Source organism: Crocuta crocuta, unplaced genomic scaffold (genome assembly GCF_008692635.1).
Source record: "Crocuta crocuta isolate KB4526 unplaced genomic scaffold, BGI_CrCroc_1.0 scaffold147, whole genome shotgun sequence".
In the NCBI taxonomy this organism is placed as follows: Eukaryota; Metazoa; Chordata; class Mammalia; order Carnivora; family Hyaenidae; genus Crocuta; species Crocuta crocuta.
The window spans coordinates 5363820-5382829 of NW_027532594.1; the positions used below are offsets into that span (position 1 = coordinate 5363820).

The 19010-nt window shown below is 40.5% G+C and overlaps 1 protein-coding gene across 1 annotated transcript in view; it reads left to right on the forward strand.

The window, feature by feature from the left end:
• Positions 1 to 19010, forward strand: part of LOC144244680 (uncharacterized) — an 84203-nt gene that overhangs the window by 60759 nt on the left and 4434 nt on the right. Inside the window, exons 20-24 of the mRNA XM_077780041.1 lie at positions 4650 to 4807; positions 5828 to 5939; positions 7254 to 7303; positions 7673 to 7849; positions 17544 to 17661. Coding sequence (XP_077636167.1) covers positions 4650 to 4807; positions 5828 to 5939; positions 7254 to 7303; positions 7673 to 7849; positions 17544 to 17661 — 615 coding nt within the window. The remainder of the gene's footprint in view (positions 1 to 4649; positions 4808 to 5827; positions 5940 to 7253; positions 7304 to 7672; positions 7850 to 17543; positions 17662 to 19010) is intronic.

Consider the following 19010-nt stretch of genomic DNA (forward strand, 5'->3'; position numbering starts at 1 on the left):
TCTGGATTTTTTTCACTTAGCATATTTTTAAGTTTCAACAATGCTGTAGCATGTATCAGTACTTCATTCCTTTTTACTGATGAATACTTCATTATATGGATGTACCACATTTTCTTTATTCATTCTTCAGTTGACAGACATTGGGTTGTTTTTACTTTTTGGCTATTATAAATAATGCTGCTATGAACATCCATGTGCTGGTTTTTGCAAGGAAATATGTTTGGAGTTTTACTAACACTTGTTATTGTCTCTTTTTTATTTTTGCCATCCTTTTAGGAGTGAAATCATATCTTATTGTGGTTTTGATGTGCATTTCTCTAATTACCAATGACACTGAACATCTTTTCATGTGCATGTTAGCACATGAGAGAAATTTCTACTCAAATTTTTGCCCTTTATATAAAATGAAATTTGCCTTTTTATTATTGAGTTGTAAGAGTTATTCACATATTCTGAATACAAGCCCCTTATCAAGTATATGAGTTGCAAATATTTTCTCCCATTCTGAGAGTCATCTTCTCACTTTCTTGATGGTATCCTTTGAAACAGAAGCTCTTCATTTTGATGAGTCCAATTCACCTGTTCTTTCTTTTGATATCATATTTAGGAAAACACTGCTTAATCCAAAGTCACAAAGATCCACTCATCTGTTTTCTTCTGAGTGTTTTGTAGTTTTAGCTCTTGCATGTAACTATGGTTGATTTTTGTATGGAGTATGAGGACAGGGTCTAACTCCATTCTTTCGCATGCGGTGTGCTGTCCCGGCACCATTTATTGAAAAAACTGCTCTTTCCCCATGGAATTGTCCTGACATCTTTGTCAAAAATGAATTGGCCTGAAATGTAATGGAGTATTTCTGGACCTGGAATTCTATTCCATTGTTCTATATGTCTATTTTTATGTTAGTACCACTGTTATTTTGATTACCGTAGAGTTGTATTAAGTTTTGAAATTAAGAAGTATGAGTCCTCTAACATTGTTCTTTTTCAAGATCACTTTAGCTATTTTGAGTCCCTTGAAGTTTCATATGGATTTTAGGATCAGCTTGTCAATTACTGCACATATACGCACACAGCACCATTTGAGATTTTGACAGGCATTGCATTGAATCTGTAGATCACTTTGGATACTATTGCCATCTTAACAATATTAAGTCTTCTGATCCATGAACATGGATGTCTTTCTATTTATTTAGGTTTTTAAAAATATTTTTCAACAGTATTTTGCAGTTTTCAGTGTATAAGTTCTGTACTTCTTTGTTAAATTAATTTCAAAATATTTCATTTTTTTATTATATTGTTGGATCTAGTTTCTTAATTTCATTTTCAAAGTGTTTATTGCTAATGTATAGAAATATAATTGAGTTTTGTATATTGATCTTGTTTACTTGTGTGTACGTATTCTTTAGGATTTTTTTTATATACAAGATTATGTCACTTGCAAATAGAAACAATTTTACTTTTTCCTTTCCAATCTGGATGTCTTTTATTTCATTTTCTTTACTAATTGCCCTAGGTAAAACTTCCAGTACAAGGCTGAATAGAAATGGCAAGAGTGGGTATTATTATCTTATTCCTGATCTTAGGGAGAAAGCTTTCAATCTTTTCCATGAATTATGATGTTGGTTATGTTTCTTTCATAGATGCCTTTTATAAGGTTGGGGACATTTCCCTCTATTCCTAATTTGTTGAATGATTTTATCATGAATGGGCTTGGGATTTTATTTATATATACTCTTTTGGATTTTGGTTTTTTACTTAACAATATATCCTGGAAATCACTCCAAATCACTTCATAGGAATTTTTACCCATTTTTTAAACATAGTATAGCTCTCATGTGTATGTATGTTCACCAGTAAAATTAAATTTGGCCTCAGGAAATCAACTTTCCAAATGGCCTTAAACATTCTTTACATCCTATAGATTCTATACAGCTCACCATATTTATCTCTTATCACATTTGTCGACATTTATCTATTTCTACTCTTCATGTTAATAGGAAAGTACAAATTTATGAGTATTGCAAGAATATTCATTCCTTGCTTCTACTGCCAAATAATAATCCCCATAAGACCAAGTACTGAAGTAGAAAATAAGGGTAGAGTGAGTTATATTGATTTTAAAAAACTCAACCCCAAAATTGTAATTCAGTACATCCTATAAGTTAGGTTCATCAGATAATACTGAGGTACAAGTCATGCTCTTAAGGAACTTAAGACCAGTGTGTATGTATATATATATATAAGGCTAACAGGCTCACACGGTGTTTAAGCACAAGGTATAAAAGAGAGGTTCAACAAGCTATAGAAGGAATTTAAAGAAAAGAGAGGTCACATCTGGGGAACCAGGAAGGGCAGCATAGAGAAGGTGCTTTTGGGAAAACCCAAGGGATGAGGGGTTTTTTTTGTTTGTTTTTTTGTTTTTTTTTACAAATAGTTCATTGTCAAGTTGGTTTCCATATAACACCCAGTGCTCAGGGATGAGCTTTTTGACAGGCAGAGAGAACACCTTCAGATAACTCAGTCATGGAAACAAGAGAGGGCAGATGGGTACTAGGTAAAAATGAGGAGCCCAGCTTGACCATCACAGGTGGTTTTCATACACAGTTGACATAGGAATTCTCTATTCAATTACTTTAATCTTATGAAGAATACCAGTGTATAAAACAAATATAAGTGGGGTTATTCTTGTTGAAATGGAGATTGAGAGGATTATGAGTCATTCCCCAAGATCTATTCAAGAAGCAAATGTTGAAAGTCACTGGATAGGAGCACAGGGCAGGGATGTAAAGTCGTTAGGGATATCTATATCTATATTGACATCAATATGGTTATATAGATATATTTATATATGAATATATAGGTGTGTGTGTGTGTGTGAGTGTGCATCTGTTTATATGCTCTCCTACAAGTGTGGGACAGGAAGACAGCTGACGGTATAATAAGAAGGAATAAATGATGGAGACAATGAAAAGGAACAAGGAAATGAGGGAAGGGAGGAGGGAAAGAAAGAAACAACAAGGAGAAAACAAAATTGTTCACTTCTACCAAAGCCAAAGGAGGCGAATGTTTCAAGAAGAAATGAGTCACCAAAGAAGATGTACAGATGGTGAATAAGCACAGAAAAAAAGTGTTCAACACCATTAATTAGAGAAACGCAAAATAAAACCTCATTGAGAAACTACCTCACACCCATGAGAATGGTTAAAATTTAAATGACTGACCATTTTGAGTGTTGGCAGAGATGTGAAAGATATGGAATTCACATACACTGCTGAGGGAAATGCAAAATAGTCAATCATTTTGGAAGACAGTTTGACAGTTTCTTAAAATGTTAAACATATACTTACCATATGATCCAGCCATTCCACTCCTAGATTTTACCCAAGAGAAATAGAAACTCATGTTCATACAAAAACACACACAGATGTTTATAGCAGCTTTATTTAAAATAGCCAAGAACTGGAAAGAACCCAAATGTTCCTCACATTGGTGAGGTGAATACATAGTAGATAGACTAGATAAACAAACAGATAAACAAATTGTGGTACATCCATACAATGGAATATTACTCAGCAATATAAACAAGTGAATTATTGAGATACACAGCAATATGGGTGAAGCTGTACAAAAAAGAGTATGTACTACATGACTCCATTTACATAAAATTCTAGGAAATTCATTCTAATCTATAGTTGCAGGCAGCAGAGAACAGTGGTTGCTTGAGGAAGAGGGCTGGATGGGAAGAATGGTCATTATTTTGATTGCAGTGTTGGTTTCATAGTTGTATACATAGGCCAAAACTTTCTAATTGTACACTTCAAATACATGATATTTATTGAATGTCAGTTATATCTCAATGAAACTATTGTTTTTAAAAGAGGAAAAAAGAATAACAAGTTGAAAGTTGATAGAGTTAAATATAGAAGGAGGAACCAGAAGAGCAGGGATGAAAATGAGGCCATTTGACATCCTCAAAAGGTCATCGGCGACTGAGAGAGCAGTTCTAATGGAGAACAGTTCTCATTCCTCATTCCTCATTCTAAGGAATGAGAGGGTGAAAGAAATATAGAAGCAGTGTGTGTTTACTGCTCTTGCATCAGTTCACTTAGGCTGACATCACAAAATACCACAGAAAACTTTTTCTTCCACTCCCTCCCTCCCCTTACCCTTTATCATTACATTGTGCGTGGCAGCATATATAACCCACCTCCATTTGCTTATGCTGAACAACAGTGAGCATGCTGCCTGAGTTTTTCAGACTTTGCAGCGATGAAGTCCATCAGTAGTATTTCTTGACAGGCCACTCTATACAGAGCACTCCAACTAGCTAACTTGTAGAATGAAGAACTTTTTTCAGGGCAGTTTAGACAACTGCACTTTATTCTGGAAAATAGTTACACTTACTGCCTCACCCTTATGTTGTACAAAATATCTCTTCCTTTTTTTCTCTTACTCTCTCCTCTCCTCCCCTCTGTTTCCCTTCTCTTCTCTCCCTTCTACTCCAACCCATCCCCACCCCACATACTCAAGCATTTACATGATTTGGGGGTCAGTTGCAGCTATGAGATAATTTCACAGCCAGTACTACAGGGTTTACAAATCCAACAAACTTAATAATTCCATTCACTTCTGTTTAAAACATTTTAGGAAACAAGTTCAGATCTGAGAAATCATGGTGGAATAGGTCCAGCCAGAAGAAGAAATTCCGGAATTGTGAATGACATAGAAAACTTCCTGTTAGCCCCAGCTCCAAAAGTTCCAGACACCCTTACTCATCGTTCAGAAAGATTCCAGGCTACCAAAAGGTACTTCACTAGGATTTGTTTAAAATAACAAAAGTGTTCTCTTTTAAATCAATTAATAACATAGTATGGGATTGAAGGATGCCTAAATTCCCAAAGTGACAAGCCTGTGTTTAATTTTTAAGACCTTGTATGAAGACCTTATATGAACACTGAGAAGGCTCAACTTCTTCCAATATACAGTCTATGAAAGACAGTCAATGTTCCTTATCTCAACCCCTTTTCTCCTCTCTGCTCCTCTATCCTCCTTTCTCTTTGTCTTCCCTTTGTCTTTTCTCTCTATATATTTTTCAAACATAGAACACAAAGAAGAAGAATCTGGGCCTCTCCAATTTTCCGTGTTTATCTTAATCTAAAAAATACAGAACTACCCTTGCTATTCAAGGGCTTGACCATTGCTTAGAATAACAGGGTGCTGCATTAACAGAGAGGCACAGCCTCTATGGTTATAAATCAGGGATGTCCTATTATGTCATGACCTCTTTTCACTGTGACAGAGAGAGATATTTGTATTCTGTAATAAATATTCTCAGTATTTCCAATGATAGTTTAATTTAATTCTGGCACATTTGAAAAGGGAAAACATAGTAAGCAAAACTGCTTTACTACACCAAATGCCATTAATTTGACACATAGCCAGAGTTCAAATACCCTTTGAAGAGGACCTTTGAGGGTCCCCTTTAGGTACCCCTGCAGTAGAGGCCAGGAGGGCACAAAAGGACCTGGTTTGTACAAACGCAGAGCCAAGCAGTGAAGTTTGGAACAGAGGAGAGACTGCTGATACATGCTTCAGGCACACGGGAGCCCCAAGGAGGGTGGTGACACATCAGCATCCCCAGTGGATATAATCAGAAACATTTGAAGAAGATGAAAACCATGGAGACAGAGCCACCAGCTCTTCTGTTGCAATGCCCAGTATCAGCCCCAGCTGTTTCTGTCCTCCAGCAAGCTGTTGAGTTGTCTTATTATAACATGTCCTCTTACTTGCTGCTTTGGGCTGAGATGTCTCTGTTCACTTGTCAGGGCGCCGGAGGCTTTTGTGTCTATTCAACTAGAAAAGGTGGGGCTGCGGGACATGATGCTGAACGCCTTCCTCCTCAGGAAACAAACCATGGCCGACAGAGTGAAGAACCTTGTGAGTTTTGGGAGAAGGACTCACTAAATGAGTGTAAAGCTCTCACTGTCTTTTACATTTGAGCAAATAAAATTCTTAACTCATAATCTGTTGCTTTTAGCCTATTTGGATAAGACTATTGAAAATATAAAGAACATAAAGGTAATTCAATAAGAAATAGAAAGGAAGTAATTCAAGCTAATTGCGCCTAGTTTCAAGAATACATATACTTTTCCAAGGCCATGTTTTATTTTGTCACTTTCTAAACACAACTAGTTTCAACACCTGCTGTGGAACATTAGCCCACTGCTGAATAACGCACAAGTGTTTAGGGGGTTTGCACAAGGTGAGCAAGAGCTCTTACTATCAAATTCATGCGTTATCTGGTTTTCTAGATGTTAATGCCATGTTTTTATTTAAGTGTTTTATACTAGCTTAATCTATTGGAAAATATAATAAAATTTCAGCCTTTAAATCAATATTGCTTAATTTTGTAAATATCATTTAATTATTCATTAACTTTTTGAGGAGGAAGTCATTAGGCTAATCTATAGTTATTTGGGAGAGAAATCACAAGTCTACAATCTCTAAGCGTTTCCCCTATCTGTGACTGAAATGGAAAGACTTAAATTTCCCTAATCTAGTTCTACAAATGGGATGTGAGGGAGGCCAGACTTCTAGATTATTGTTGAGTAATAATGGAGGCAAAGGACTCCTTTTAATAAGTAATTGAGATATTCAATTATATTTTTTACTACAATATTAAAAAAAAATATTGACCAAGTGAAAAATGTTATAGCTAATTAGCTGTTCTTCAGGATTATCCAATGTCTATCAGATTAGAAGACATAAGACTCCTAGATCAGAGACAAAGAACTTTATGACTCACAGTAGAGTAGGTGACTTGAGCTTCATGTCAGTTCCCTCTGTCTCCTAAGTCCCAAGGGGGCAACATGGAGGAGCCTAGATGTATGGAGGGGGTTTTTGTCACAGTTGAATGACAGTGAGATTGAGGAGTCCACCTCTTTTTAAATGGCAGGCTTGCTATTTTTCCTGGAAGGAGACATTCCCTCATCTCTTAAAGTTGCTCTTTGCAAATAGAACCCTGAGAAATGGCCCAGGTAAAGACTAGTCAGGGCCTTGCATTTTTGGCATACTCAACGGGAGAGAACCATGGAGGAGTATCTCACAGCAAGTTGGCCTTCAGAAAGAATATCTTAACTGTATGGACTTTTCTCCCTTAAGTTTGCTATAAGTATGTATAGAGGAACTAGAATGGAGAGGTTTTTATAGCCAACCATCTAATAGAAGAACTATCATTCTCTTTTATCACAGGATGAAATTGGTCAAGTCAAGAGAGACGTTATAGTTGAATATTGTCAGAAGTAAGTATAGTATATATGAACAACATATCCTGATTTCTCTGACTCTAAATTCAATAAACTGCAGTGTTACATAGAAATCCAGACAATGAATCAGGTGGTTGGTTTTTAAATAAACACATAATTGTTTTGGATGAAGCCAAACCAAACTATCCTCTGACACATAGAAGAGCATCAGAAGTGAAAGATAGGAGGTGCTTGAAGAGGACAATGCCTCTGCCTTCAGGCAATAGCAACCTGACCCAGGTAGAACTTTCTTCTGGATGAGGTCATCCATTCTCTTTGAAAGGTCTTTCAGGGAAGTAGATCTTTCTGAAAATGACACAAAAAATTTGATTCACCTTCTGGATATCATCTCTTCTGGCTTTTCAGGTTCAACTATCGTATGTCTCACTATGCTCTTCGGGGTCAGATCATGGCATACTGCAATAGCCTGAGAGCCCTGCTGGAAGATTTCCCTACCATCAGGGACACCTTTTTCATGGTGGGGCAACCACGAGAAAAGAAAGGGTTGAGAGACTCCAAGGAGGGCCTCAATGCTGACCCCAGGTGTGTAATTTCCTTTAAAGCTTTTTACTACTCTCCCCACCCCCACCACCACCACTAACAAACATACCCTACCCCTCCCAGGGAAGAGGGAAGAGACATGTTACATTTGGTATGGGAATCTTGCTTTCTTTACTGCATTTGACCTTGGTCTTTTGGTTCAGAATGGCAAAAGAAAAAGCTAACACTCCAAGAATAACAGTATCTTTGTATTTGAATCCAGAAGAAGTTCTCTGTTTATGGGCTGTTGCACTGCTTTTTCAATCTATGTAGTTTTGTTTTGCCCTGGAGATCCCAGAGATTTTCATCAGTCACACTTTTTACATAAGCCAGCATCTAAAATAAGGAAACAAATAAGTAAACTTGATCTTGAGCTGTCCTGGCTTCAAATATTTTACTCAATGGAGCAGAAGGAATAAGAAGCACACACACACACACACACACACACACACACACACACACACTATTGATACACCAGTGCCTTGGATAAATCTGTCCTTCTGTATTTCCTTTACAGAGAAAAAAAATACATGGAGAGTGATATTAAATGATAAGGGCAGAGCTGCTTCCATACTTCCTTATCATGCCTTATCCAGTTTCTCAAGTATTCTTAACTCAGCCAACCTAGAGTTCGCTCACCTAGATGGAGGAGTTAACATACCTGTGCGTGTGTGTGTGTGTGTGTGTGTGTGTGTGTGTTAGACAGTTATGCAGTCTCCAGAGGGGAGCAGAACATCCTGTAGGGTAAGAGTAATTCCTCCCTTACTCTTTCCCATAAGGTACAGAGCTTAGTGCCAAGTAATAGAGATACTCAATAAATATAATCATAGAACAGATAGATGAAAGGGAATTGAAAGAACATTTGTATCAGACCACTCTTTCACTCACTTATTTCTTCATGCATAATTCAACCACTACTTATTTAGTGCTTACTTAGTACCAGACACTTTACCATGTGCCGGTGTTACGATGGTGAATAAGTCATTGACTCCAGCAGTAAATTCAGTGCAGTGGGGGAAAACTCTGGAAACAAAAAAGGAACTTCAAAGATTTTCAAGATAACCTGCTAGAGTTATGTGAAATGTTCTGTAAGTTAGAACTCACTATAAAAAAGGGAGGAATGATAGAACAGGCTAGAGAATGCTGGAGAAGGAACAAACTTGAGTTAGTAAGCCCTTGACTGACTGACAGCTGGCTACCGAAATAGCGACAAGGCCTACGTTATACTTATAAGACACCCCAGTTTGTGAATACCAGTGTTTGTCTCATGAGTCAGCCAATACATTCACTTCAGTAGACTTGAGGATTTACCTAATGGAAGAATGCATTTGAGGGAGAGGTAGGGCAAATATACCTCAGTAGACTATTTTGCTGAAGGGTTTGACTGGACACCTGTTGCTCAATGAGGCTGAAGCATATCTTTCTCTCATATGAAACATCACAGGATAATCCCCTAAGATTTCTGAGTTTCATTATTTCATCTACCCACTAGCCAAGTAAACCATTTATAAGCATAATCTATATTTGGGATCAAATTTTTAAAATAGTTTCCAGAAGTCTAACCACAAGTTCACTACATTTGTGTTTAGGAAGTCTGTTTTTGTTTCTGATCTGTTTTATTTGAAGCAACCAAATGAGGTCAGGAAGTAGAAAAGAAGGAAAAAAACCTCTCTAACTTGCAGGTCTTACTCTATTCCTTAACTGTTTATTTTAGATGACTGTGTGTTTCCTTAAGACTAAAGGAAGCAGTCATTTAAGGGGGATGAGCCCAGAGCTCTAAATCATCTGGTCAGTTAGTGTGTGGGTAATTTCATGACAGGGCTTTGGTCAATAAAAGTGTGAGCAAAGGGAGCACACACCCAGAGCCCAAGACACAGAGTTTGGCGGTAGATGAGCAGTGACTGATAAGGATTCAGTATTTTTCCACTTTACCTATGTCCTGCTTCCTAAACTCTCTAGACTTTAACACGTCCCTTTTACTACACCTCAGAAAATGGAGAAACAGGAAAAGGAACTTCTGTCTTATGTGGAAGTTTTGTAAACTTGAAGTAGTGTAGCAGATTATTGCCAACTCCAAAGTCTGTGATTCCATATACTGAGTATTCATAAAAATGAACATCAGCTACAAGGAGGTAGAATAGAGAGAGTGATGGCCTGGGAAGTTAGAATATTTAGGCTTTACCCAGCTCAATGATAAGTTGCCCTGAGGTCTCAGGCAAATCACTTCTCTTCAATCCCTGAACCTCAACTCTTCATCTGGTGAGTGAGGAAATGGAAGCAGCTCTCTGAAGTTAAGCATGCTAAGATCTTTAGTATTAGGGTGTCTAGAGATTGATTCCAAAGAATGGAACTGCTGGGGTGCCTGGGTGGCTCAGTCAGTTAAGCTCTGACTTCGGCTCAGATCATCATCTTGCAGTTTGTGGGTTCGGACCCCACATTGAGGTCTGTGCTGACAGCTCAGAGCCTGGCCCTGCTTTGGATTCTATGTCTCCCTGTCTCTCTACTCCTCCCACACTCATGCTCGCTCGCTCACTCTCTCTCAAAAATAAATAAACATTAAAAAAAAAAAGAATGGAACTGGTATGGAAAGGCTTCCTGGAAAGAGGCCATTTAGGAAAGTTCATGAAATGATAGATGGGTATCACTCAAGGGCAAGTTTAACTAGACATGTCCCCAGGACAGGTTTGGGGAATCAGGGTCATGGAGGACAGAGGTCTTCACTAACTGTATTCCTAAAATATGGAGTTGGGTTAGGTGGAAGATAAAAAATAAGTTTTCTTTTTATATATATATATTTTTAATATAGTTTATTGTCAAGTTGGTTTCCATATAACACCCAGCGCTCATCCCAACAAGTGCCCTTCCCCATGCCGACAACCCNTGATTCAGTTTACGTCTGTGGGGAGCTCTCTGTGCCTCTTGGATTTCAATATCTGTTTCCTTTCCCAGGTTGGGGAAGTTCTCAGGTATGATTTGTTCAAGTATACCTTCTGCTCCTTTCTTTCTCTCTTCTTCTGGAATTCCTATGATATGGATATTCTTCCATTTGATTGTATCACTCAGCTTTCGAACTCTCCTTTCATGTTCCTGGACCAATTTCTCTCTCTTTTTCTCAGCTTCCTCTTTCTCTATAATTGTATCTTCTAATTCACGTATTTTTTCTGCCTTTTCAATCCGTGAAGTAGCCAACGCCTCCATTTTATTTTGTGTTGCATTTTTTAGTTCATCAGTATTTGCAACAATAATGGCTCGGATGTCATCCAAGCCCTTTTGAAGCCCAGTGAGTAATTTTATGAGTATTATTCTAAATTCTTGGTCAGTTATGTTGCTTAGATCAGTTTTGAGCAGTTCTCTAGCTATTTCTCCCTTGAATTTCTTTAGAGGAGAGTTCTTCCGCTTCATCATTTTGGCTGGCTTTCTTTCTCTTGTTAGTTTTAAAAAGCTTGTGATGTGTTCTGCCCCTGTGAGTGCTGCTATATTAATATTAAAGGAGGCTCATACACTGTCCAGGGCCTGGCCGTTCAGGAAGTGTTCTTTGAAGGGTGTCCCTTGGTCTCTCTTATGACTTTGGTTATTTTATTTCTCTACTTGTAGTGATGTTTTGGACTCTCCCCCATGTGCGCTTTAGGTTTGTTCCTTGAAGTAGCCTGTGCCACAGGCGCAGATGAGGCGGGCCGTCTCCCGTTCCTCACGCCCAGCCACGTTCCAAGCTCTCACTCCATGCGTGTTAATGATGCCACCCAAACTGCAATCCCACAAGCCACGGCACTTCAGGGCAGGGGACTGGTTCCTGATGCCGACCACGCCCCTGGGGTACCACCTAACCCAGAGGGAACTTCCACTGTCCAGTGCCAGACCGAGGTCACCAGTCCAAGGAAAGCCCACAGTTAGAGGTGGGATATCTCTCCAAAAGCCCTGCTTCTCTGCAGGCGCAGACAGGAAAAGCAAAAAATAAGTTTTCTTTTAAATATCAATTCTAACAGCTAATGCCCTGCTAAGGATTCTGAGACATCCCAAGCTTATGAGAGTGTTATAATTGATTGGCGATGTCTCCTATGGTCAAGGACAGGGGAAAGGTGGCTTCCCTGCTTGTGTTTGCCGTCCCTTAACCAGAAGAGCCCCATGTATTCTGTAGATTTAAAATTTTTAAATGCTACTTAATCCTTTAAAGGCTGTAATGTACTGTGTTTAGTTTTAACAGCGACTACCTTATCCTCAAACCAAAGTCTCTATAGAAGGGGAGACATAGGGAGTTCTCCTCCCAAGAAAGATGTCCCTTGAGGCCTCCTTGCTTTTCATGGCTCCAGAAGAGACAGGAATCTGGAGACTGGGATGATGCTTGGCCACTCTCTAAGAGCAGTGGTGTTGGCTGATTGAGGAGTGAAGAAATGAGAGAGAGGATACTAACACTAATCAAACCCTTACTGTGTGACAGGTAGAGTCACCATGATCTCATATGGTGCCTTTATGCACATTAGAAGAAGGCACTCCTTTCTCTGGGCAGGGCCTAGAGCTTGGCAAGTAAAAGGTAGGCTGGATCTCAGCCACTGCTGACCACCTCAGGGCACAGCCTGAACAGCAGGATATGGCAACCTTGGTGCCAAGTGCTGTACAGCAATGGATAGACAAGGTACTTGCCCTTCAGACAAGGGGAAATAGGTAATTACAGTACACTGTGATAAAGAATAAAATATAACAAGAGTATAATGAAAGTACCCACTAGGAAATGTTATCCATATTATCTAAAGGATTGAGGAAGTGGGGATGGGGAGCAGGGTATGCTGCAGGGAAAAGGGGAAGCTAAACTTGGGTCTTCAGGGATGTTTGGTGTTTCAGATAGACAAGGAAAAGAACTTCAGTTCAAACTGGGAGACAGCACAGAGATGTGGAATGGCACCTGGGCTCTTGAGTGGTCCCACCCAGGGTGTAGGAGGATGAGCAATGGGAAGTAAAATGTGCATAACATTGGGCAAGATCCAGAATTCCGGTGTTTGTCGTTCAACAACAGGAAAAAGGAAAGCAAGCTACTGACACTGTACATAGGAGATGTGTAGAAGGTGAAATCAGTTGGCCAGGTGCTGGATTTAAAGGGAATCTAAGGGAAAAGGAGGAATCTAGGGTGTCACCCAGAGTCTCTCTGGCTTGGGTTAAAAAAAAAAAAAAGATAGCAGTACAATTATCAATTGGTACAGAATTGCCATTTTGAGGATGGAAAACAGTTCTGAAGATGATGGTGATGATGGTCGCACAGCAATGTGAATGTACTTAATGCCACTGAACTGTGCGCTTAAAAATGGTTAAGATGATCAATTTTATGTTATGTCTATTTTACCACAATTCCTTTAAATGGGGAAAAATAACAGTGCCATTAAGAAGAAAGTGGAGAGGGAAATGATCACAGCTCAGAAGCCTCAGCTGTGGATTTTGTCTAATAATCTCCCACTAGAGTCTCAGATGCTTCCTCTTCTGGATGTTCACTGCACTTTCATGTACAGTTGACTCTTGAACAACACAAGTTTGAATGCAAGGGTCCACTTATATGTGGATTTGTTAATAAATATATTAGAGTACTATAAGTGTATTTTCTCTTCTATGATTTCCTTAATAACATTTTTCTTTAGCTTCTTTTACTATAAAATAAATATAGTGTATAATACATATGATATACAACATATGTGTTGATTGTTGATGTATCAGTGAGTTTTCTGTTCAATAATAGGCTATTAGTAGTTAAGTTTTTGAGCAAAGTTGTACACAGATTTTCACCTTGGAGGTGGGTCAGAACCCCTAACCCCTGTGTTGTTTAAGGGCCAAGCGTACTTCAGTTACATCATGCTTCTATCATAAGTCATGCTTGCATATATAGCTGCCTCCGAAATATAAGAACCTTGAGGGCAGTGACCACCTTCATTTCATATCCCAGGTGTGTACCTCTGCCTTTGACCTTGATTGAAAGGAAGGATGGGAGTAGGAAAGGGCCCATAGGAAGTAGGGGGAGTTCCAGCCAGTAGCCTTTAGTTCAATTCTGTAATAACAGATCTTGTCATCATCTGCTGGCAGGAGTTTGGTATGAGCCTGAAAGAAGACTTGGAATTATTAGGAAAGGAAATGGGCATGAAAGCTGATCAAAGGAAAGAATAAGGGTTGTCCTGGGGTGACACTGCTCAGGCTGGAAACCATTTACTTGTTGCATCAGTGCAGTTAGTGGTATGATCTCCTCCAGCTGTGTTCAGCGACATGCAACTAGAAATGGAAAGCATAATAGCTGGAGGGATTCAGAGTTGCGGTTTTGTGAGGTAGCTGGGTAGTGAGTACAAAGAAGCAGAGACTAGAAGGTTCCTGTGCTTGATGGCAAGACCTGGTCTGGGCAGGGAAGAGAATAAATTCAGAATGGAACTGACAGATGGAAGGGCTGAGGGAAGGCCCAGAGGGCTGGATGACATCAAGGAGCATATGTTGTGCGGATAAAGGAGGTTTATTTGGAGTTAGCGGGTGAGAAAACAGGAATAAAGAGTTGAGATGGGAAACCTGGATGTGGAGTTTAAGTCTTCGGAGGTGATGTGGTCCCAGGTAATGACAAGTTCTGGGATGTGGCCCCAGAGCGAGTGGCTAAAGGGGAATTAAGTTTAAGGGGGATGGTATTGAGCAGGTCAAGGAACTGGCAGGCTGGGGGGTTGATGGGTCATCCACAAGGAAGGGGAGGAATACTCATCATAGGGCTGAGAAGCAGGTAGACTGCACTTGGCACCCGAAGCTTTCTGCTATTCTCTCTGCCCTTCCTCAGCTGCAGGCAGGGGTGGAAGTGGAAGGAAATAATGGATGAGAAATAGAGGGTAACACTTGGTAGAGGGCTCTGCAGCTCCTGGAATGTATGTTCTCCTCAGAGGTCAAAGTCTGGTTCAGTCACGCTGCTGCCACCAGCTCCTTAGCCTGCAACCTCATGTGTTCAGCCGCAGGCCTGGTAACTTTCTATTGTTGATATTCCATGTTTCTTTGGAGCACCTTTGGACACTGTGAACTGAACAATAGTGTTAAGACTGGATTACACCGGCTTTGATCTGCTGTAGGACAGGATAGTCTGACTTTGTGGTTACTGAAATAAAGGAAAGTCTCCAAACTAACACCATCCTTTGTTCCCGAGCTTCAAATTACTTGATTAAAACCATGAGACTTGAAAGGTAGGTTTAAAGCCAATGATTCCCCTCATGTAGGGTTTTAATGATTTTAAAAGTCTCACACTCAGAATGTTTGATATTGAAAACACTCAGCTTCTCAGTGAAAATGAATTACATTTTACTTCAGTAAGTGGAAAGGGCCATCTGAATCTCTCCCAGAGACCCAGAAACAGTAACAGGAGCCAAAAACCCCCGCTATGATTTCCAGAATGCCCATAGAAGGTGAGACCCTCCCACTGAGAGTCCCCGCTATCAACAGTGGAAGTGGGAATGAAAACCAGGTGCAAGTATGAGGGAATAATGGAATCAGTAGGACCTGAGGAGTAAAGGAGAAAGGAGGGTCTAAAAATGACTCCCCGATTTCTGGTTTTCGGGATTTGAGGGTTGTGTTTCTTTTAACATGGGAGGAGGCACAGGATTGGGGTGGAAGAGGGTAAGGAGTTCAGTTCTTGCCGTTTTTGATTGAGATGATGTGAAGCACTGCCAGCCAAGAGGAAGCAAGTTGGAAGCCTGGAGCTGTGGAGGGGGCCTGGTGTGCAAACGTGGAGTCCGCTGTCACTGCCGAATGGATGGTGGTTGCAGCCAGAAGAGTGAACACAGCTGTCCAGGACGAGGGGGAGAGTGGGCAGAGCAGAGGGCTGAGGTGGACCCCAGGTGCCCTGGGCAGGGGATGATGTGAGGGTGGGGGCTCCACGCCCACTGCATACCTCCTGTCACTGTCTGTCTATCTGTGAGGCCTGCCTTGTCTAGCATAACCAAGACAGGCCTGAGGTGGCACTAGTCTTGGCCTTTCCCTGTAACCCTCAGTTCTATGACATCCTTTCATTAGCATGTACAGGTTCCCACTTCCTTTTTTTTTTTTTTAATGTTTATTCACTTTTGAGAGGCAGAGTGTAAGCAGGGGACAGGCAGAGAGAGGGAGACACAGAATTCCAAGCAGGCTTCAGGCTCCGAGCTATCAGCACAGAGCCTGAAGTGGGGTTCGATCCCATGAACCATGAGATCAGGACCTGAGCCGAAGTCGGACGCTTAAGTGAGTGAGCCACTCAGGCACCCCTACAGGTTCCCACTTCTTAACAAATAACCCTGAAGGTTCCTTCAGATCTCTCTACTGGGCCACAAGCATCCCTTGCTCCCCACCCAGCCTTGGCCACTCTGCTAGATACCCTCACCTTAGTATTACAATAACAAACTTTGTATAGTACCTCACAATTTATAAAATACTTGTCACATGCTTGGTGCTCATTTTTATTTTTATTTTATTTTTTGGTATGTGGTACTTAAAAAATTTATTTCTTATACCAATCCTGTGAGTTAGGAATCATTATCCCCATTATATATGTGAAAAGACTCAGATGGTAATGCATCTAAGGCCACACAGCTGTGGGTGATGGAAGTTGGTTTCAAAATGGAGTCCTCTGATGCCAGAACCCACACCTGTTAACTGCAAATAGCACCATCATCACACCAGATGAACACAATTAGACTTAAAGGCATCGAATCCATTCAAATGGGAAAACGCCCCTTCACCCCACCCTCTGTTACACTGGGCCACTTCAGTCCTGAGACGATATAGAAACCAGGCCAAGATGCCACCTTCCTCCAGTGGGCATAATAGAAAGATCATGAGCTTCCATTGGTGTGAAGGTCAAAACCAGAGAAAACCCAACAAAATAATCTTTTAATGGTTCACCCACTTGTGATAAAACTGCAAGGAAAAACTAACATTGATTAATGTAAAATTCAGGATGGTGGTTTCTCCCAGGGCCATCAGAGGAGCTGGCGACATTCTATTCCTCAGGCCAGGTGGTAGGGAGCTGAACTTGTGTGAATTCTTAAACCAGACATATGTGGATTATGGGTTTGTCCATAAACCTGCAACAAAGAGACAGCTATACTGCTGCCTAAGGTATTTGGAGGAATTGGGGAGCACAGAGGAGAAAGAAGGAAAAGAAGGCCAGAGTCTGGAGGACCTGGCCAAAAAAAGATGACAGGCTCGGAAGGAAAATACAGGCTGGTCTCGAGAGCCTGGATTCTAGAACTGGACAGATCTGCATTTAAATCCCAAACTTCATCTCTTAGGAGCTGGACAGGCAAGATCTCATAGGGACTCCGTTTCCTCATCTGTAAAGGAACGAAATAGGTACATTCCGAGGCTGTCATAAGAATTAAGTGAGAAAACATGTAATGCCTAGAATGGCGTTAGCCACCTAATTCACGTTCTCCCTTTGCTCTCTTACCTCACCTCTCCCTGGGTCTGTGCCCACTCCTTCCGCCAACACAGCTGAGGCTAAAAGCAGCCCCACTGCTCTTCTCCACAGTTATTTATAGCCAGGGCCACCTGTGAGCGGCCTGGAAGGGGGGGCCTGCTGGCCCAGGCTCTGAGGCCCGGCTCGTGTGTCACCACAATCCGGACTCTGGCGCTGCGGCTGAAGGGCGGTGGTAAAAATAGTTCACATTGGGGCCACCTCCTTTTTAGAGAGAAACGCTGTGCCTACCCAAACTTTCTTATAATGCTGCAGGAGTTTTCAGCCCCGGCCAAGATGTTTGCTGTCTGCTGACGGGAAAGTCTTCCTCAATTTATGGTTCATACCCCATCCTTCTGAAGTGCTGATTATGTTCAAAACTCTGCCAGAAAAGGTTTGTATTTTTTTACACGTGCCAGAATGAAAACTGGCTGGTTGTTTTTTTTTTTTTAATGTCTCATGGTTAAATGTATCAGTTTCTGAAACATCTCTTGTTTTCTTCCAGGGCTCTCTAATAACTGAAATCTTCACACAGCCACCAGTATTTTTGCCTGCTTTACTATCATTTCTCTTGGGCCTCATTATTTCCTGAGTTCTGTTTCTCCCTGGTCATTAATGAACACTAATTCGAGCTTCCCACATTCCTTATTAACCCTCAATTTCCTCCCAAACCCTTTATGAAAACCCCACTCTGATGCCCTGAAGCTAATGACAGGTCGAAATCACAATCCTGGTAATCAGCCTATTTTTTGAGGGGTTGCTCTGTGGGCCTATCTTACTGGTAACCATTTAAAAAAATAAAAGGAGTAGATCTAGAATACACAGGGCACTCAAATAAGTATTTTCTAAGTACAGTGTTGAAAAATATAAATTTGGAAACATTCTAATTTTTCTACGTAAATGAAAGCCTATTTAACAATCTAGGTTTCTTACCCTTTCTTTCCCCATGCCCCAGCTTTATTTGAGATGTAACTAATAAATAAATCTTATATATTTAAAGTGTATATTGGGGTGCCTGGTGGCTTAGTCGGTTAAGAGTCCGACTTTCGCTCAGGTCATGATCTCGCGGTTCGTGGGTTCGAGCCCCGCGTCGGGCTCTGTGCTGACTGCCAGCTCAGAGCCTGGAGCCGGTTTCAGTCTGTGACTCCCTCTCTCTCTGACCCTCCCCTGCTCATGCTGTCTCTCTCTCTCTCCTAGAAATAAATAAAACATTAAAAAAAAAATAAAGTGTATAATGTGACTTAACATAGGTATACAATATGAAATGATTACCGCAATTAATTAATGTATCAATCACCTCCACATAGTTACCTTCTTTTCTGTGTGGTAAGAACATTTGTCTACTCTGCTAACAAATTCCAGGTATGCAATACATTATTATTAACCATAGGTACTATGCTGTACATTAGATCCTCAGAATTTATTCGTCTTCTAACTGAAAATTTGTACTCCTTGACCAACACCTATCCATTTCCCACCCCTTGGTAACCACCTTTCTGTGAGCTCAACTTTGTGTTTGTTTTTTTTAGATTCCATATATAAGTGAGATTGTACCGTATGTATCTTTCCTATCTGGCTTATTTTACTTAGCATAATAGTCTCCATGTTCATCCATGTTGTTGCAAATGGAAGGGTTTCCTTTTTTGTTAATGTCTGAATAATATTCCTCTCTCCCTCCCTCTCTCTCCCTCTCTCTCCCTCTCTCTCTCCCTCTCTCTCTCCCTCTCTCTCCCCCTCTCTCTC